This window comes from Camelus bactrianus, chromosome 1, assembly GCF_048773025.1.
Source record: "Camelus bactrianus isolate YW-2024 breed Bactrian camel chromosome 1, ASM4877302v1, whole genome shotgun sequence".
NCBI classification, from domain to species: domain Eukaryota; kingdom Metazoa; phylum Chordata; class Mammalia; order Artiodactyla; family Camelidae; genus Camelus; species Camelus bactrianus.
The window spans coordinates 103,608,343-103,630,699 of record NC_133539.1 but is presented as its reverse complement, the minus strand read 5'-3'; the positions used below and the strand labels follow the sequence as shown (position 1 = coordinate 103,630,699).

Sequence of the window (22,357 nt, the reverse complement as noted above, 5' to 3'; positions counted from 1 at the left end):
TTATTTCCCTTCTCAATTTTTTCCAAGTATGATTTTCTTCTGTCTTAAATATAAAACTTCTTTTATTCTGCAGAATTTCTTTATAAAACCCATGATGCCTTTTAAAAAATTACTTGAAAGTTGAGAAAACTTTCTGGGTTTGGTGTTTGCTAAGAAAAAGGTTAAGCAAATTCTACTTAGGCTCTCCCTTTACTATTCATCTGGGTATTATTTGACTTTTAACTCTTTTCTTAAGTTGGAAAAAAGACTGATTCACATAACTCTTACCCAAACTTGTGGTGTTAGGCAGTCTGGTGATAATTTAATCCTGATTACTTCGAGAGAGAATATAGTTCTTCCCTGGTCAAAAGTAGGGCCTAACCAAGAGCGCTTAAGGTGGTGACTGGTACAAAGGAGTTCATTAAGCTGTTGTTTATATGCTTTGTAAATATTTGACAGTTTCAAAATAAAAGGCTTTAGTTGTGTGTTTATTTGAAGTAGGGCCTGAAAAAATGCATGCAACCCCAAGGATCTTTCTCTCTCTGCCCCTTCCCACTTCACATCTGGAAATGCACCATAACCAGTCCAGCTCTGCCCGCCTTTACAGAACTGTGGTCACCAAAGGAAGTGGAGAGGTAACGATAAAAGAGATGGGAGGGAGAAGAAGAGCCCTGGATGCTGCAGATAGCAGCTGCAACACCGCAGGAGGTAGTTGCCACGCTTCTGGTTGGCAAAGACCCCACTTCCTTAAACTGTAGGGAAGCAGTAGAGATGGGTAGAAAACAACCTTTTTCCTGTCTGTCCCTGCCCTTCTGTCTCAGGGATCTGACTTTACTTTTCACTGATAGAAAATCCTCCTTATGCCTGGCATATTTTGATCTTTATTTCTAGTTTCTGATTCTATTTGTAACTCTGCTTCTCTGTGTATTTTCACCTATTTGATCATGGGATCACAGAGGAGATTAAGCTGGGGCCCACTAGCTGGCTGCCGGCTAAACCCAAGCTTCCTTCCCGCAGTTGAAATCTTGAGGCTAAAAGGTCCTACAATGATCTGGCACATGTTCAACTGAGGGACAGCAGATAGGTGGAAGAAACAGCTTCTTATCTACTCTTGCCTCCCTTAACTCTCAACCACACTACAAATGTACACAAACAGAAATATGCTTATTGATATTAGTGAGCATATAGAAATAAAGCACAATAAAAAGAGAAGTGTTAGTTTCTCTCAAGGAAGCTCTAATCCAGATTAAAATGTCAAGAAACTGCCAACAGACGTAAGATTTAAACTTAAACACTGCAGCAACCAACTAGAAATATTCAAGTCCCTCCAAAATAAAATGTACATGACAAAACTTACAAACTGGTGAGATAATATGCCAGTTACCAGAGACACTCTCAAAATAAACTGAAAAATAAGTTAACACACAAATACTATAATCAATTAGCACATCAAGGTGGACTGCTATTACCTAGAGGTAGAGTTCTCTATATTCCTTCTAGTCTTGTCAATAGTGTTCCATGTTACTCAAAAATTTCCTGAGAAACATATGAATGTGGAGCAATGTGTTTAGAAGACTGATCCCTGATCTCACAGTCATGATCTGAACTGTCTCTACCACTTGAGAAAGTTAGTTAACTGCTCAAAGCCTCCATTTTCTCATCTCTAAAATGGGTGCAACACTTCTTTTACAAGGAGGTTGTGAGGATTATAGGAAATAATGAACACAAAGAATTGGGCACAGTTCTTGGCAAAAGACACTCAAAACACAACAGACTTTTTACATTAAGTAAACTGACCTCTTGTTTCAGTGTTAATCCCTTAAAATGCTGAATGTAAACAAAGTGACAACTAAAGTCAAAGACTACTTCAGAAAAAGAATAAAAATAAACAAAAGAAAACAAAAAAACAAACAAAAACATTAAAAGTAAATTATAGATCAATATCCCTCAAAAATTCCAAACAAAATTTTAGGAAATTGAACCCAATATATAAAAAGGACAATATATCATGCCTAAGTGGGATTTATCCCAGGAATGCAATATCCATTGGTTTAATATTGGTTCTGATATTGGTTTAATATAAGAAAATCAATGTAATTCACCATGTATCAAAAGAATAAAAAAGGAAAACTACATTATCATCAGATAAGGTATTTGACAAAACTCAACAACCATACATGATAATAACTTTCAGCAGACAAGGAACAGAAGGGAATTTCCTCAGGGTGCTAAAAGGCAACTACACAAACCTATAGCTAAAAGTCACACTGAATGGTAAAAAAAAAAAAAAAAAGAATGCTTTTCCCCTAAGATCAGGAACAAGACAATGATATCCACTTTCACTATTTCAACAGCGAACAGCAGTTTTAGTCAGTGCAATTAGTCAAGAAGAAGGAAAAAAGGCATTACAAAAATAAAGAAGTAAGTTTTAGAAACAAAATGTTGGTCTATGTGGAAAATCCTATGGAATCTATAAAAATTAACTTACTAGTAAACTAGTAAGTTTGTTAGCAAGGTCACAGGCAACAAAGTCAATATAAAAATATCGACTATATATCTATATTCTAGCAACTAAAAAAATCAGAGTTTGCAACAAAAACATGTAATTTATAGTAACATCAAATATGAATATGAAACACTTTGGGATACATTTAATAAAATATGTGCAAGGCCTGTATGATGAAAACTATTACATTCTTCCGAGACAAACTATAAAAGATTTCAATTAATGGGCAGATAAACCATGCTCATAAATCAGAAGATTCAATACTGTTAAGATGTCAAAGCTTCCCAAGTTCATCTGTACCTTCAGTGTAATCCCAGTCAAACTCTCAGCGGGCAGTTTTGTAGATATTTATAAGCTGATTCTAAAATTTATATAAAAATACAAGACTTGGTAAAGCCAAAACAACTCTGAAAAAGAACAAAGTTGGAGGACTTACACTACTTGATTTCAAGACCTAACATACAGCTACAGCAGAGTTTCTCAGTCTTGGCACTGTTGACTTTTTGGACTGGCTAATTCTTTGTGATGGAGAAACTGTCCTGCATACTGTACGATGCTTAGCAGCATCCCGTCCTCTACCAGAGGCAAATCCTCCACACCCCAAGTTGTGACAATCAACAACATCTCCAGAAGCTGCCAAATATCCTACAGAGGGCAAAACTGCCCTTTGCAGGGAACCACTGAGCTGCACTAAGCAGTGTGTTACTGTCATGAGGATAGACATTTGGATCAATGGAACAAAACAGGACCTGGAAACAGACCCTCAATTTGATATCTGGCAAAGGTACAAAATAATTCTATGGGAAAGGATAATCTTTTCAATAAATGATGCTGTAATGATTGGTTATTCATATGTAAGAAAGATATACCTCACCCCTCACCTCACTCCATACATAAAAATTTAACTCAAAACTTACCCAAGACTTAAATTTAAGAGGAAAAACTGTTAAACTCTTAAAAAAAAAAAAAAAAAAAAGCAAAAGCCTTAGTAATCTTGGCTCAGGCAAAGATTTGTTAAATAGGACATAACGAAGAACAAACTTTTTAAAATTAACAAGTTGTACCTTCAAATAGAAAACATGTTTGCTCTTCAAAACTTAACGTTAAGAAAATTAAAGGCAAGCTACAGGCTTGGAGAAATACTTGCAAAATAAATATCTAATAATGGGCTTGTACACAGAATAAGACAATAATAAGATAAACAACCCAATTAAAAAATAGGCAAAAAATTTAAACTGTTACCTTTCAAAGATGTGCTGATGGCAAATAAGCACATGAAAAGATGCACAACATCATTACTCACTGGGGAAATACAAACCAAAACCACACTGAGATGTCATATAAACCCACTTGAACAGCTAAAATGAAAAAAAAGACTGACTCTATCAAGCACTGGCAAGGATATAAGGCAACTAGAACTCATATATTGCCAATGGCATGACTGAATTGTATAGACACTTTGGGAAACATGTTTGGTGATTTCTTATAAAGTTAAACATACACTTACTATTGACCCAGCAATTCCACTCCTAATGAAAACTTACATCAACACACAAGTTTGTATTTGAATGTTAATCACAGTAGTTTTACTCATAATAAGTCTACAACTGGGAACAACACAAATGTTCATCAACTCATGGATGGATAAACAAACTGTGGTACAATCCATAAAATGGAACACTAGTTGGTAATAAAAAAAGAACTGATACACACAACAACATGAATAAATCTCAAAAGCATTATCCTAAGTATAAGAATCTAGACACAAATGATATTAATAAAATATACAAAAGTATTCCATATGGCTAAAAATAATTCTGATTTTCAATAGGCTTTCTTTGTTGTTGTTGTTGTTGTTATATAAATCATTGGCACTTACTATCTTTTGTTATTTAATTTATGATTTAAATCAACTACAAACTTTTCTACCATAGGGATTACTGTGCATCTCTGCATAGCACTTCACAATACTAACATCTCACTTCATTGATTTGTTTATCAATCCACAGGTTCCATAATTCTCATTTAATAAAACAACTAGAATGTACTATACATATTGCAATGCAGTCAGGATACCTGGATTCAAATCCCAGTTGACTACTTGGGTGACCTGTGGTAAGTCATTTAATCCATATGAAACTCACTTTCCTTATTCATTAAACTGAAAAGCTCTGGGGTCAAGAGGGGGAAGACAGTACTGGGGACACTGGGGTGGTACAACCAGCAATCCCAATGCATGGGAGGCCAGTAAGAAAGAAACCTCCTGAGAAGCAATGGGCCAAAAGTTACACTTGAACTTGACTTTTCAGAAGAACCACAAACTGAGAAAGTGGAGTCTTGAGAGCTGTCTTGTAAGTAACCACAAGGCAGACAACCAATCAGAGAAACATCCATTTTTGATTCTTCAGTGTAGCTTCCTTCCATCATTGGGGACAGGATTTAACAAGCACTACGTATATGGAAAATTAGCTATTTTAGACTGATACAGAGTAAGTTAGTTTTGCTCTAGGGATGTGTTGCTGCCATAGTAATGCTCTCGGTTAGAGAAATCATAGGATCAGATATTTCATATATGTGCTCCATTGAGAATCTATAATTGGTGGAATTATGAATGCCTATAAATCAAAAGTCAAAGTCACCCAAGGAATTACAATACAGCAGGCTGAGAAGCTTCATTAGGGATTTGCTGTGTACCTACCATGTGCCAAAAATATGTGCAAGGTCACACGTTTTACCATTTAATCTTTACAATTGCCCTTATCAGTTATCAGGTAGCTGTTTTAGAGATGAGATTATTATTCCTGTTTCAGAGATGAGAAAACTGACATTCTGAAACACAATTTAGTAATCTGCTCATTAGTATGTGACATCAGTGCAACAAGGCTAAGATTCAAACTCAGAGCTTTGGATTCCATACCTTTACCACTACTTAAAACCTACTACCACTATAAAAAAGGCTAGCTTCCAATTATTGCAACTAGCACAGTTCCTAGAAGAGAGTAGGCTTAATAATTTTTATTTTTCTTCTGAAAATGTAGACAGGAGGCAGGTATTATCTTAGGTAGGCAGGAAATAGGTATTACCTCCAGCTATCAGAAGGGGAAACAAACACTTATATATGAAGTAAGTTTTTAAATGCTGGAGTTCCTAGCCCTTTCTCTGCATTAGCATTCCCTTGACATTCATCATGGTAGTGATGAACTTGAAAAGTAAAAAAAGATGGAGGAGGAGAAAAAGTACATGCAGTTATAAGACCAAGCGTTTTCCTTCTTCGAATAGCCCATGCATATTTACTGAGTACCTTTCAAGGTCAAGAAAAAGGTGCCACACTATTTGCAAATGATGCGACAGACGAGGGACTAATTTCCAAAATACACAAACAGCTCATACACCTTAATATCAAAAAAGCAAGCAACCCACACCTTAGTATCAAAAAAACAAGCAACCCAATCCAAAAATGGGCAGAAGACCTAAACAAGCAATTCTCCAATGAAGACATACAAATGGTCAACAGGCACATGAAATGCAAATCAAAACTTTAATGAGAGGTGGGGAGGGTACAGCTCAAGTGGTAGAGCACATGCTTAGCATGAATGAGGTCATGGGTTCAATCGCCAGTACCTCCACTAAAAAAAGCAAAACAAAACAAAAGACAAACTAAACCCAGAGAGGGTGTAAAATAGGGCTCCAAGACATCTGGTTAAATCTGAATTTCAAATAAACAATGAATACATCTTTAGAGTAAGTATGTCCCAAATATTTCCTGTATGTTTATTGGTATATCTGGCAACCCTAGGTGGGAATGTTGTTTAGAGAAGTGTCTTAGAGGAAATGATAACTAAGATGAGAACCAAATTATTACTAATCCCTGACAAATTTGGCCCCTGAAAATGTGTATTAGTTGCTGGCCTATGGAGACAGCCCTGTGGCAAGGATCTGAAACCTCCTGACAACAGCCAGGGAGGAACGGAGGACCCTTGCCAAGAGCCACATTAGTGAGCCATCTTGGAAGCCAAACGTTCCAGCCGTAGTCCAGCCCTCAGATGACTACAGCCCTGGCCTACGGCTTGTTTACAATACATGAGAGACTGTGAGGCAGAGTTACCCAGCTAAGCCACCCCTGACCCTCAGAAACTGTGTGGGATGATATTTGTTGTTTTAAGCTGTTAGGTATCAGGATAATTTGTTATGTAGCAATAGAAATGCCCTGCCCATCAGAGGAGTTCTGCATCTTGTAAGGATGGACACAATCATGCTCACTCATTATTGAGAACAGCCACAATTCGTGTGGGTGGCCTCAGCAAGAATGAGGTGATGGATCCAGAGGGGTCCCAGCTGTCACTGTCAATCAGTTATGCCTCCCTCCAGCAGGAGATCTGAATGGTCCATTTCCATAGCTTCCACAGGATAACAAAAGTATATGAATAATAGCACAGCCTTTCTGAAACAAAATAATTTTACAAGTTTTTTTTACAATCACAAAATACAAAATATTTTTCTGAGATCAGCTTAATCACTTGAAGGAACTGTGTGAAAATAGAAATACAAGCACAATAATAACAAAAATCAGCAGAGCTAAGAAAACTCTAAATCTTGGTTCTCAGCTTGATTTCATGTATGTTAGGAATTGAGATTGCTCTGCCAACCAAGAAAATAATTTGTTCCTGGGTGGGTTGTTTTGACTCTTCCATCCAGAAAGGAATTTCTGAAATTTAAGGATAATGTGCAGTGGAAGAGCTGTGAACTGTGGTTAATCAACTAAGAATTTCTAAGAGTACTTTGCTGAAACAATTTTGAGTACATTATTTTATTCCAATAGATTAAGTTTAAGGGATTACATTCCAATTATCTAACATGAACAGAAAAATCTCAGAGAAAGACACTTCCCTCCTTTTCAAAAAATCCAGGATAAGTTAGAAGGGAGTGGGTAATAACTGTAGAACTAAACGTGGCTGCAGGGAGATGCTAGAAGTTTTCCATGACCACAGCACCCAGACTCAGCCCTCTTGGCTTTATAATAAGGTTTTTTATCCAAACCATCTCAGAGTTCATATATTATTATAACACACATCATTCCGCAAGCCAGTTCAATACCAATTGCGCTTAGTATGTGTTAACGTTGGAATCCTTTAAAATCTGTGTTCCAGACAATATCAGATGTTACTTTTCTCCTTATGGCTTGCAAAACAGTCACAATTATCTTACAAGATCCCCAATTCAAATTTCATAGAAACTGAGATAAGGACATTGCCTTAAAAAGCTTACAACTTTGGGATAGTACAATTCACTGATCTAAATAAAGCCTGATCTAACCTGTCTTCCTAGACATTTCTACATAAATTAATATTTTTAAGTAGTCTGTTAAAATTTTATTTTATTGAAGTTACTTGATTTACAATATTATATTAGTTTCAGGTATAGTTTATTTGTTAAATGCCTAATTCATTTAAAACTTACCTTGGTATAACTAATCCTAGATATTAAAAAAGAGAACACAGAGATCAGAACAAATAAAACCTAGAATATCTTTGAATTCGAGTATCTGATATTACAGTACAAAGCAACATTTAGATATTTTGATACAGAATTAAGCAGCAGTTATAATTAGCTTTGATTGATTATATAAAATTGTTACACATATTAAATAAACAAAGCACTGAAGTTTCAGGCCTAAGCCCTATGCATTTGCTTTGTAGCCACTCTAACACATAAGGTCAAGATTTTCCAATGATTGTATCCAATGCTTCTCAACAATTGGGTCAGTTCAGAGTGAGGCTTAAAGATCTGGAACCAAAAACCAAGGAAAGTTTTAAAAACTGGCAGCAAATAATCAACAGTTTCTAGAGGATTAACTGTCTTTTCTAACCAAACAATACACTATAAAATTTTGTGATCCAAAGTAGAAGAGAGTCAGGAAAAAAACATTCAGCACAGAACTCTCTTTAATATCATCTGGGACAACAGACGCGAGTCAGACACAGTTTCATTGTTTCTGGTCTTCCCGCCTCCAGCTCTCTTTCCTCAGATTTGGAACTTCTTTTATTTTCCTCCTCTTAAAGTATTACTTTTTTCCTAGTTCTCTGCTCATAAGTGATCGATATATATTGTAGAATTATTTCACTGATACATCTTAATTAACATTAAGATGACACTATTTGTTTATAATTTTAATGCAAATTTGAATAGATTCTTCCAAAATCAGTAACTACAAAAAAAAAAAAAAATCACGAAAATGCACAATATCTCCAGTGATTTCACAGTTTTACCTTTCTCTTTTCCGACTTGTCTATGGGGTTACCTTGAAAGTTCCACTTTAAAAAGTTTTACTAATAACAATTTTCTCCTATTTGTCTCAAATACGCCCTTTTAAACTAAAGATGTAAAACTGGAGGGGACAAGTGGAATCTCCAACAAAACCTGAGGAGAAAAACTTGACAGTGGAATTTTGTCATTGTTTCATCTACTCAACAAATAGATATTGACTCCTAAGAGTCAGGCACTGTGCTAGGTACAAGCCCTACTTTGTCTCAAGAGCTTGCCATTATGATATAATCTTAAAATACCAATGAGGCTAATGAAATTTTATACATATATATAAAACTTATGTATTATATGTATATAAACTGGGTTTGGTTTTTTTTTTTTTTGGTGGAGAGTTTTTTAATTATTTTGTGCTTTCCACCTTATTCTAAAGACTCAACCAACAGGAAAAAGGGAATAAATTCTGAGAAGGACACATGTAGGGTTAGGAATAAGAGTATCAGTGGATAAAACAAAAAGAAAACCAAGATGATAAGAACATTTCAAAGTTATCAAAGCTCTAAAAGTAATACAAAAATCTGCATAGTGCTTTATAAATATTATTTAAACGAGTCTAGCAACACTCCTGATTACAATCACCAACAAAGCTTATCAACTTACTAACCTGTCTTTGCCAAAAAATTTAAACTAGTTCTACTGAAGAATTTTCATATGAGAACATATCTCCAATTACATACCTGAAGTTAACAGGAAGATAAAATTCAATTACAAAAATACATTTGACAGACTCAAACCAAATCTAATTATATGTCATATTATAGGACACTATACTAACACTTCAGTCATTATATTTAACACTTCAAGTATTAAATGTGTGGTATTTTTAAGATCCACACCCATGACCTTGGCTTGTGTAATATCCCTTTTTTTGAAGTATAGTTGATTTACAGTACTGCATTAGTTTCAGGTGAACAGCACAGTGATTTAGTTTTTTAAGATTATATTCCATTATAGGTTATTACAAGAAACTGGATATAATTCCCTGTGCTGTACAGTAAATCCTTGTTGCTTGTCTATTTTATGTACACTAGTTTGTACCTGTGAATTCCATACTCCTAATTTGTCCCTTCCCTCCTCCCTCTTCCCTTTGATAACCTTAAGATTGTTTTCTAGAGTCTGTGAGTTTGTTTCTGTTCTGTAATCAATTCATTTGTAATTTTTTTTTAGATCCCACATATAAGTGATATCATACAGTATTTGTCTTTCTCTGACTTATTTCACTAAGCATAACACTCTAGGTCCATCTGTGTTACCACAAATGGCAATATTTCATTTCTTTTTATTGCTGAGTAATATTCCATTGTGTGTGTGTGTGTGTGTGTGTGTGTGTGTGTGTGTGTGTGTACACATACACATACCACATCTTCTTAAGCCAATTGTCTGTTGATGGGCACCTGGTTGTTTCCATGCCTTGGCTGTCGTAAACAGTGCTGCTATGAACATTGGAGTGCATGTATCTTTTCAAACCAGAGTTTTCATCTTTTCTGGATATATGCCCAGGACCAGGATTGCTGGATCATATGGTAGGTCTATTTTTAAAAGAACCTCCATACTGTCTTCCACAGTGGCTGCACCAAACTACAGTCCACCAACAGTGTAGGAGGGTTCCCTTTTCTCCACACCCTCTCCAAAATTTATTATTTGTAGACTTTTCGATGACAGTCATTCCGACCAGTGTGAGGTGATACTTCACTGTGGTTTTGATTTGCATTTCTCTAGTAATTAGCAATGATGAGCATCTTTTTATGTGCCTGTTGGCCATCTGTATGTCTTCTTTGGGAAATGTCTATTTAGATCTACTGATTTTCTGATTGGGTTTTTCAGGGTTACATCCTTAAATGCATTAAATACTAGTAAAATATTGTATTCAGCACTCTGGAATGAAGCTAAAATATATCTGATACAGAACTCCACACTACAACATTGTTTCACAATTTACAATCAAAAATATGGAAAAGATTCATCACTTCACTAACCACCAGGGAAATACAAATTGAAACCACAATGCATTACCACTAAACACCCACCAGACTGAGCATAAGGAAAAAGATAAAAGATATCAAATACTGGCAAGGATTTGAGCCACAGGGAATCGTCCTACACTACTGGTGGCAGTGAAAATTGGCCTTACCACTTTGAAAAACTTGTCTGGAAGCGTCTACTAAAGCTGAGCATCTGTATATTCCAACCAAACAATTCTGATCCTAGGTACATGTCTTATAGAAATGCATATGTGTGTTCACCAAAGGACGTGAACTAGAATGTTCATAAGATCACTCACTATAATATCCCTACCCAAATGCCCAATTACATTAGAACAAATAAATTATGGTTTATTCACCCAATGGAATATTACATAGCCATGAGAAACGTATATCTACAGCAATATGGATGAATCTCACAAACACGTTGAGCAAGAAAAGCTAGTCACAAAAGAATAAACAGTGTATTATTCCATATGGAAAGCACAAAATCAGACAAAAATAGCCCATCTTGTTGGAGGTCAAGGTAGCAGTTAGCCTTGAAAGGGAGCACAAGGCATGAGTCTGGGATGCTAATATTCTGCTTTTAAGTGCTGGATTGTGAAATTTCACTGAGCTGTACACCTATACGTGTACTTTTCTCTAGGTATTTAAACTAAAATTTGAAATATATATATGCATGTAAATATATGACATGAATATTTTCATTATAAAAGTAAATACCTCATTATGGATGCATTACAAAATGCAAAAAAGAATATATAGTACCAATCAATCATAATCTCATCTTCTGAAAGATGCCTGCAGTTTGATACATGTCTTCATTTTTCTATACACTTCATATGGTTAAGAACATATAATACACAAAATTTTACTTACATGTGGGTGGTTAAATGACATCAAAATATCTCTACATAAAACAATTATGTATATATCAAACATTATCCATCTTTAAAATATTTCTCTTCATAAGCAAAACCTGACTACAAAATTAGCTATCATATACATACATACAAAGTTTACTTTAAAATGACCTAGAGATATACTTCTGTGTGAGCCACTTTTTTTGCTATTTATAAAAAATGCGCTGATAAGTATCTGTCTTTGTCTATATTAATTAAAACTCAAAATTTACTTTCTTGGGATAGATACATAGAGGTAGAATTACAAGAGCCACTGTTTCTGCAATAAAATTAGCAAAAGACAAAATATTACTATAACAAGAGGACACAAGTTTAAAACAGCAGTAAAAGGGGGGGGGCAACAAAATAGATAGCCCTTCCTGCTTTCTTCACTGGTCTTTTCTTTTAGAAAGTGCTCCTTAGCCAGTGGAGCCCCTCAGTAAAACAAAAATCCCTGGTCTAAAAGTCTAAGACATGCAAAGCTTGATGGTAATTCAGTGTTAGACACATAGAAGGTACTGACAGAAAAAAGCTTTCCGAATTGAGTGAAAAATTTTAGGCAAGAAAAATCAGTCTGATGCTACCTCTTGCTTAATCCCCACTTCTTTTATATACTCTTTGAACAGGAGTTCTCAAAGTCCGGTCCAGGGCTAGCAATTTCAGCTTCACCAAGCAACTTGTTAGAAATACAAATTCTCAAACCCCACCTCAGACCTACTGAATCAGAAGTCTGGAGGCTATCTTTATAAGATGCCCTCAAAGTGATTCTAAAATTTAAGAACTACTGGACTAAAGCATTCTAAACCTCCAGGCATACTTAACGTCACCTTTATTAATCAGGGAATGGAAAAAGACAAATAATTTTTTGACACTATTATTCTAATTGCTATCTTGCTCATCTGGGAGACTGAGGACCTTCCTGTTGGATAAGTAGTTTTATGTTTGCTCCACTCTCTTTAGATTTGTGATTTACATGTCTGCAAAGTCAGTCATGCTGCTTTTCATACTTTAATGGGTCCCAAATGAACTCACTACAGGGGATGTAAAGGATGTCACTGAAGAAAGGGATGACGGAAGAGTTCCTAGCTTATTCTGTGATGTGCAAAAAACTGTGGCTTAATTAGTTTCACAGGCAGAAAATGAAAGAAGTAATTTGTATTACCAGTAAATCCAGGTAGCAATTTCCTTTTACTTCAAAATATGGCTTATAATTAAATGCATTCAGGCTGGTCTTCAATAATTTAACCAGCAACTTGCAGACATTTTCTACATATTTAATATCATGATAAAGAAAGGCTCAAATATCAAAAGAACAGTGAAGGAAGTGAAGGAGAAGAGAATTAATATTTTATTGAGCACCCCATACATGCTAAGTATTATGTATAAAGCCTTACATGTGAGAGTTAGATGAGAAAATACAATCCCTTGGTATTACTATCACCAAAACACAAATGTGAAAATCAAAGAGAGATTTAGTAAATTTTCTATGTTACCAGTCGTAGACCTAGTAAACAGCAAAGCTGACAACTGAAGCTGTGCTTCAATGGTTCCAAAACCATTTCAAATATATCAAACTTTACAACATGTAGCAAAACACAGTGTGTTTGCATTAGTGAATAAAAAACCCTAAAGAAACAGATATAGTTAGTAAAATTTTAGCAACTTTTAATAATTTTCCTATTTAGTACTTTTTAAAGACATATACACCTTTAAAAAATATTCTGGCTACCTTATTTTTTTTACTATGTAATTTATAAAGAAGAGGAGAAACCAGATTAAATTTCATAAAAGGCAATTTAATCTCTCCTAAAAGATAAACATGTATGATTTAAATTGCTAGATTTAATTTTAAAAACATTGTGTTGGCAACAAAGCTGTTAAACAGCTTTATGGTATGATTTTTTATATTTTTGTTTTTAATTTGGCAACTCATGCAAATTTTAAGTTGGTCATAGATGAGACGAATTTAAATGAGGAAATTCATAAAAGAAAACATTTAAGAGGCTGATTTTAGAACTAAATTCCAATTGGCTATCAAAATTACCCTCTTCCCTTAGTGTTGTGGGTTTGAAATTAACCAGTATCAACAGTTGTTAACCAACAGTAAGCAAGACTGCTGGCTAAGTTCGAGGTGTGGAAGTTTTCTTCTAGAAGACAATGGGCCATAGAGGAAGAGGAAATAAAAACAGGTAATTAGATCAACTCCATTTTTCCAACTACTAAGCAAACAAGGAATCATATAAAGAAAGATATTTTAATATCAACAATATTCTACTCTGCCAACTGAGTTACAAGCTGATTCACTGAAAGTGAATTTTGAAATACTACAGAAACAAGATTGCAAAAATCTTTTCCTCCAAAAATCATAATATCCATTTATCATCCTGTCTTTAGAAACAGTAAATGGCTATTTCAAGAACTATAAAAAATAGGTATCATCATGTGATACTCTATAATAAAGCAATCTATATGAACTATCAGAATAGAGAATAAAACTTTAAAGTGAAAAAAGCCATGTAAATTTACTGGGGCTCAGGTATAACATACTGTGTTATCAAAACTATTTATAAATCCACAGAGTGCAATCAAAACACAGAGCAAAGTTACATAATTCTCCCTGACCACAATATCCACTGTGAAAGCAGTTCACAGGAAGATAAAAGATGCAGTAACTACAGTCTAATCTAAAGCACTTTCATTTTTTCCTTTATTTTTTTTGAATCGGGAACTCAAATTTTATTTCAGAAAGATAATTTTTATTTAAGTTTAGTACTTAATTATGTAATATGATAAACTAAACACTTTTACTTAAATAAAACTTATATGGTAGATGAACATAGGAAAATACAAGTGAGAAGATCAGATGGCACAGGTCCTACAGGAAAAGCAAGCTGCTGAACTGAACAGGGCACTAAAACTACTTGTAGGATGGGTTAGTCGTCTATTTTCAGATCATTAAGATATTTTAAAATATCCTGAAACCAAACCTAGATTCAAAAGGCAAAGCCAGAACCACTCACTGTGTTTATTAAAACACAATCTCTCACTAAGCCTCACACAGTAAGAGAGGCCAAGCTTACCCTAACATGACCTCAGATTTAGAAGCCTGCCAAAGAACTGTAATAGAAATAACAACCAAATGTCACATATACCTTCTGATCAAAGTAATATAAAATAAAACAAAAGCTTACTAGATGCTTTGTGAATTTGTGAATTAAAATAAAAAAGAATTAATTAAACATATAACTCCAAAATACACAAGCTACTCTATTTTTTAAGATTTTGAGCACTGAAATTATCTGTAACACTAATTCCCTACCCTTTCACCTTTCCAGCTCCTTTTAAACTTTTTCTCATCAAGAAAGTGAAGTTTTCACATTCTCTTCTTGGCAGACATACATTCATATGGTCCCTATAAGGAGCCATTCCAGCAACACTTTTGGGAAAACTTTGACTTCTTTCTGTTCCTACTGCCTTGCACACAAAAGGCTTTTCCTTTATTCCTGTTTCCACGCTCTGAAGCTCTTTTAAAAAAAAAAGTTACAAAACCTGAACAATTGGTTTCACTATAAATGTATGTACTCTAATCTTGACTGGGTCCCTGCTGTTACTCAGGGACCCCAGAATCATCTCTAGATTATAAAGGATTAAAAATAACACAAAACAGGCTCTAATCAACAATACTCTCCAAATGGAGAATTCACAAGCTTCTCTCATAATTAAGTGGTGTTCATCCAGGGAATTCAAAGTTTTTGTGACATGCAAAAATCAATGTAATTTACCATATTCATGGGTTAAAAATACCCCACCATATAATCACTGCAATAGGTGCAAAAAAAAAAAAAAAAAAAAGAGTTTAACAAAATCCAACAACCATTCATTATCAAAACACTCAGGAAACTTAGAGGGAAATTTACCCAACTAGATGGAGGGTGGCTATGAAAACTCTACAGCTAACATCATACCTAATAATAAAAGACTTAATGCTTTCCTCCTAAGATCAGGACCAAGGCAAGGATTTCTGTTCTCACTATTTCTATTCAACCTTGAACTGGAAGTCCTAATCAGTGACATTAGGAAAGAAAAAGAAATACAAATTGGAAAGAAAAAGTTAAACTGCCTTTATTCATATATGATATGATATATGTGGAAAATCCTTTAAAAATCTATAAAAAAAATTACTAGAAATAAAGTTTTCACAAGGTAGAAAAATATAAAAACCAACTGTGTGTCTACATACTAGCAAAGACAACTGGAAATTGAAATTAAAAATACCATTTACCAAAGACAAAAACAAAACCAAAAAACTCCTGGATCTAATACATGATTATAGCAAGGTTGCAAGATACAACGTTAATATATAAAAGTCAACTGTTTTCTTATATACCAGCAGGGAATAACTGGAGTTTGAAAACAAAAACACAAGGCCATTTATATTAGCACCAAAAAATATATCCAATAAATATGTATAAGATCTATATGTGGAAAACCACCCAATTGTGATGAAAGAAATCAGAGATCTAATTAATGGAGAGACAGCCCATGTTCATGAATAGGAAGAATCAATACTGTTAAGATGTCAGTTATTCCCAACTTGATGTACAGATTCAATGCAATCTCAATCCAAATCCCAGTAAGTTATTCTGTGGATATCAACAAACTGATTCTAAAATTCATATGAAAAGGCAAAAGATGCAGAATGGCCAACACAGTATTAAAGAAGAAAAGTGGAAGGACTAACGCCACCCAACCTCAAAATTTATTGTAAACCCACAGTAATCAAGACAGTGTGATATCAGCAAAAGAATAAGAAAATAGATCAATGGAATAAAACAGAGAGCCCAGAAACAGACCTATACACAAATACATTCAACTCAACTTTGACAAAGGAGCAAAGGCAATTCAATGGAGAAGAGTTAGCCCCTTTAACCAATGAGGCTGGAACTTGCAAAAAAGAAAAAAAAAAAAAGACTTTAGACACAGATCTTACATCTGTCACAAAATTAACTCAAAATGGATCACAGACCTAAATGTAAACTTTAAAACCCCTAAAAGGAAAACAGGAGAGACTCTAGCTGACCTTCAGTGTAGTTATGACCTTTTAGAGTATAAAACCAAAAAGCCTGATTCATGAAAGACAAATACTGGACTTTAATGTTGGACTTCATTAAAATTAAAACTTTTCTGTGAAAGATACTGTTTCTCTACTACCAGATAAGGAATGTCAAGTCTTTATACATCCTTACAAGAAACATACGTGTACTTATATGTCACTTCTTTTTAAACAAATGGTTATATATTCAAGACACTGTTCTCCACTTTTCTTTTGTTAACTTAATAATGTGTCTTTATAGATCACTCCATATTCGTACATAGGTTTCTCACGTCCAATTTTACATGTGCATAGTATGCCATTATGTGTATTGCACACAATTCATTTAACCAGATCTCACTGATGGATATTTGCTGTTGCCAATATTTTGCTATTACACACAATACTGCAAAGATTAAGCTTTATTTCCCAAATTTACAAGCATATCAGTAGATTATATATTCCTAAAATTGGGACTGCTCAATCATGGGAAATGTGAATGTTAAATTAATAAATATTGTGAAATTGCTCCCCATAAAGGACCCATCAGCAGTACAAGAAAGCACGTGTTATCCTACACCCTCAACAACAGTGTTTTATCAAACTTCTTAATACTCACCGATCTTACAGAGTGAATAATGGTACTTAGTATAATGTTAAATTACATATGTTTTACGAATGAGGTAGAGTGTGCCTCTTCATCTGTATGAGAACCATTAATATGTTTATGTGAACCATTTATTCATAAATTGTACCCCAAAAAAGAATAATGTCATTTGCAGCAACATGGATGGACCTGGAGATCATCATTCTAAGTGAAGTAAGCCAGAAAGAGAAAGCAAAATACCATATGATATCACGTATATGTGGAATCTTAAAAACAGAAAAAAGGACAAACGAACTTATTTGCAAAGCAGAAACAGGCTCACAGACATAGAAAACAAACTAATGGTTATGGGGGAGAGGGGAGGGATAAACTGGGAGTTTGAGATTTGCAGATACTAATATACATATAATAGATAAACAAGTTCATACTGTATATAGCACAGGGAACTATATTCAATATCTTGTAGTAACTTCTGGTGAAAAAGTTATATAAAAACAAATACATGTATGTTCATGTATGGCTGAAACATTATGCTGCACACCAGAAATTAACACAACATTGTAAACTGACTATACTTCAATAAAAAATATATATGCGCAATATTCCTCTTTGTCCCTTTAATAGCTTGTGGCTGTTAGTACATCTTATTTGGTATCAATATTGTTTTGCTCACGGTACATCTTTGGCCATTTTAAATTTTCAATCTTTCTTAGATTTAAGAATACTGAATACAGTTTTAGTTCCAAAACAACTGTCTCTGTATTGCAACTGTATCCTCTTGAGAATTTCCATTCCTCTTTCTTCACATCATGCTTTCTCTTGCCTTTTCCATTCATTCTGCCTCCACAGGAGGAATTCAGTGATATTCCCTCTTTGGAGTTGCTGCATTCCTTTTAATAGGCTGTCATTGTAACAGCTGTAGGCTACTGTAATCTCTTGGATGGTGTAGAACTGGAAATCAGTATAAGATATGCATATTTTAAATCTGATGTGCAAGCAATGAATGAGCTGGCAAAGTGGAACTGCTGTGCTTAGGACATAAAGGAACAAGAGGAGGATACGCGACAGCTTTCATCTACCTGCGGGGCCACGAACAATTCAGCCACAGCAGCCGCTGAGCCGGCCGCTTCCCAGAGGACTGCATATGGCTCACAGGCAAATATGGCCTCTTTCACAGGCCAGAACCATCCAAAGGTACAGTCCACCCAACAGCATGTGCCTCTCAGATAACTGAGGAATCTCTGATCTTCAACAAAGGTTGTGCTGGGCTTTCAACACCATAGGATAATGAAGCCCTGAGTTACAGTATTTTTTTCTTTTAATTTTTAAAAAATAATACATAATTATGTGATTTATCAGGAATATACTCACATACTCGGCTGCTTTTAAATCCTCTCCTACTCCCCTGGTTATGAGTGAATATAATTATCTTCAGGCTTGTTCTTATTTTAATTAACTATGTAACTTTTAAACCTCCAACTCTTAGATATATGCCTTAAGACAAAAAGCTCAGAAACCTTCCTCACTGAATACCTTAATGCTTTGTTTCAAAAAGTATTGAAGATAAGTTCCCTCTTTTTATACACTTCTCAAAAGTTAGATAAATAAACATTTTCATTAAAAGCCTAGGAACATTATGGCAAAACAAGCTTTTGCACTTCAATATTCACTGAGCATGTATAACTGTACTAGACACTAAGCTAGACTGTGACGACAAAAATACAAAAAAGACCCTACCCTTGAGGAGCAAATAGTTTGGTAAAAGAAAAGGACGATAGTATAAAGAAATACGATATAATGTGATAAGGACAATAATAAAGTACGTACAGGGCCCAAAGGTTAACACAAGGGAGACACAGTAACAAGGAGGAAAGCAGAGGAATTCACGGTCAGCTAGATTTTAAAGAATAAAAGGAATGTGACCAGTGGCCAAGAGAATTACAGACTGAAGAAAAGACATACATTCTTTCAACAAAGTTCCTAGTTGAGGGCATATATTATGAGATAGATACTTTGAAACATCCTTCTTAGAGATACAATGATGAATAAGATGAAAAGTCTCTGACTCCATAGAGTCAGGTGGGGTCCATAAGTAAATCAGTGAAGTCCAGAGTGATAAATACCACAATAGGGACAAGAAGAGAGTATCAGAGGCCTACGGGCCAAGTGGAAATAGACCTAAACTTAGATGCTAGGAATGAACAGAAATTAGCCAGGTGAAATGTACACACATCAGGAGTGAATGGAGCACAGTGTCAGAGAGGAACATTACAGGCACAGAGAAGTGCCTTAAAAAAGGCGGAGGGAGAGAGAGAGAAAGAAAGGGGGAGAGTAAGAGGAAAGGAAGAGGTGAAGGTAGGTGAGAGGGAGACAGACAGAATATAGTTCAATGTGGCAGAAGCATAACTGTCTGAGATAAAAGGCTGAAGATGAAAGCAAGAACATGTCATAAAGGATCTTTTAAGTTGGAGCTTGGACTTTACCTTGAGGGCAGTAAGGAACAAAAAGTGTCTTTTCTTAACATGGAAAGACTTGTTCAGATTTGTGCTTGAGAAAAAAATATGTAGCTATAATACAGTGAATGAAACAGAAAGAAATAAAATCTAAAAGTAAATAAAATAGCTGCAGTGACCCAAGAAACAGTTCACAGTAGTCTGAACTAAGAGAATAGCAACGGAATAGAGAAAAGGGTGGCGAGGGCTGAGAGGTTCAGGTAGAATCAACAAGTCTTGTAAGTGATTTGATTGAGAGTAGAGAGAAAAAAAGAAGGAGCCGAAGATGATGCTTTTGTTTTTGGTTTGGGCAAAGGGTCTACAGTACTACCATTCAGTAAGATAAAAAGAGGGGGAAAGTAGGTTTTGAGAGGACGAAATAATCACTTTAATTATGGACAGATTAAGACTGAGATGCATATAGGTTATTCAAATCAAAGTGTCCAATAAGCACCTTCAAATACACAAAACTCAAGACGTATACAAAAACTCAACATAACACTGAATATATACACAATATACAAAAACTCAAGATGAAGGTTCAGGCCAGAGACACAGAGTTGAGAATCAACCACATACAAAGTAAATGATAACTTGGGGGATGAGAAGAGATGAAACTGCCTGGGGAAAATGTGCAAGGTAAGAAAAAGAGACCTAAGACAAAACTCCATGGAACACTAATATTTAGAAGACAAACAGAAGAAGAGCTAGGAGAGTAGATGGAAACGGAACAGCCAAAAATACTAACTTAGAGGAAAAGGAGTAAGTACTTAATGAATGCTTAGCATGCGGTGGTACGTGGCAGCTGTTGTACTAAGTGATTTGTGTGCATTACCTCATTTAATCCTTACACACCCTATGAGCAACTTACCATTATTATCTGCATCATCACAGATGTGGACACTTCGGCATAGAGGGATCAGCTTGTTCAGGTTTACACACTTGGTTGGGTGTAAGAAGTATGACCAAGATTATACCCTAGACCTCCAGAGCCCTCGTTCTTTTTGTTGTTGTTTGTTTGGTTGTTTTTTTGTGGGGGGGGGGGATTAGGTTCATTTAATTATTAACTTGTTTGTTTATTTATTTATTTAAATGGAAGTACTGGGGATTGAACCTAGAACCTCCTGCATGCTAATAATGAGCATGCGCTCTACCACGATGCCCCGGCCCCCAGAGTCCTCGTTCTTAACTGCTACACTGTACTGCTTTCTACAAAGACTTAAAAAGTGTGGTATCATGGACACAAAGGAATACAGTGATTCAAAAGACACTACCCCCGTAACAATGAGCTCAGCTAGCATTATCTTGATTTCTAATAACATCCTTTATTAAAAAAGAATCAGGACCCTTTGGGAAAATGGCTGATCTGAGGAGTGGGCAGGAAATATGTCAAAGGGATACAGAAAACCAACTGAAAGCTCCCAATGGCCACAGCTCTAACACACACACACACACACAAAAAGTAGTATTGGACTATGACCCAGAGTATAAACTAAATATCCATGAGTCCATACTGCTATAAATAAAGAATTAACTAACTAACTAAATAAACAGGGGAGAAGAGACAAATCTAACGTGGAAGAATTCCAAAGAAATTATGTATATACTCACACCTCAAACAAGTGGAGTAAACTCTCCACTCAAGCGTGGGCTCCACATAATGACTTCCTTCCAGACGATGGTATGGGAAAGGCGGAAAGGGGAGAGTCAGTTTACAACATGACAAACACTCCCTCAGCCAAGTGACCAAGGTTCACATCAACAGTGATAAGTCATGCTGGTGGCATGCCTTCTTGATACGCTGTGATGACAAAGGCACTTTATCTCTGCAGTCTTTCTCTCAAAAACCTATAATCCCAATCTACGTATGACAAAAAAAAAAATCAGAAAAATCCCAGTTGAGGGACATTCTGCAAAAATACCCAAGCAGTACACGTCAAAACTGTCAAATTATCAAAAACATGGGAAGTCTGAGACACTGTCAAAGCCCAAGGAGGCTAAGGATGCGTCAACATGAGATGAAACATGGTAACCTCAAAGCTCTCCTGGAACAGAAAATAGACATGAGCTAAAAACTAAGGAAACCTGAATAAAGTATGGACTTCTGTTTATTATAATGTATCAGCATTGGCTCATTAGTTGTAAAAACTGCACTAGACTAATGCAGGATGTTAATAGTAGGGGAACTGAGTAAGGAGTTTGTGAAAACTGTTACTATTTTTGTAATTTCTCTGTAAACCTAAACTGTTCAAAACTTAAAAGGTTATTTTTTACATGGGAGGGGGCACATTAACTGTCAAAAGCTGACAAACAGGAAAAATTTTTAAAAGACACAACCAAGAGCAGTTTCAATGGATTAAGGAGTAACAAGCCAGATTACATCGGGCAGAGGAGTGAATGAAAGCCGAGAATGGGACTCCAAGCACATAGCTTCTTCCAAGAAGTCTGATAATGATGGGGAGAACAAATCAGAGCT

The 22,357-nt window shown here is 35.3% G+C and overlaps 1 protein-coding gene across 12 annotated transcripts in view; it reads right to left on the bottom strand.

The window, feature by feature from the left end:
- TFDP2 (transcription factor Dp-2) overlaps positions 1-22,357 on the bottom strand; it is a 156,119-nt gene that overhangs the window by 84,745 nt on the left and 49,017 nt on the right. The window contains exon 1 of one of the 12 annotated variants that reach the window (XM_074370331.1): positions 21,493-21,512. The exons of 10 other annotated variants lie outside the window; for them this stretch is intronic. Coding sequence is in view for 1 of the 2 variants with exons in the window: in XM_010952255.3 (XP_010950557.1) it covers positions 6,746-6,749 (4 nt within the window). In the remaining variant the exon portion in view is untranslated. Of the gene's footprint in view, positions 1-6,745; positions 6,889-21,492; positions 21,513-22,357 lie in introns of those variants that run through there. One more of the 12 variants, XM_010952255.3, reaches the window with a different exon arrangement.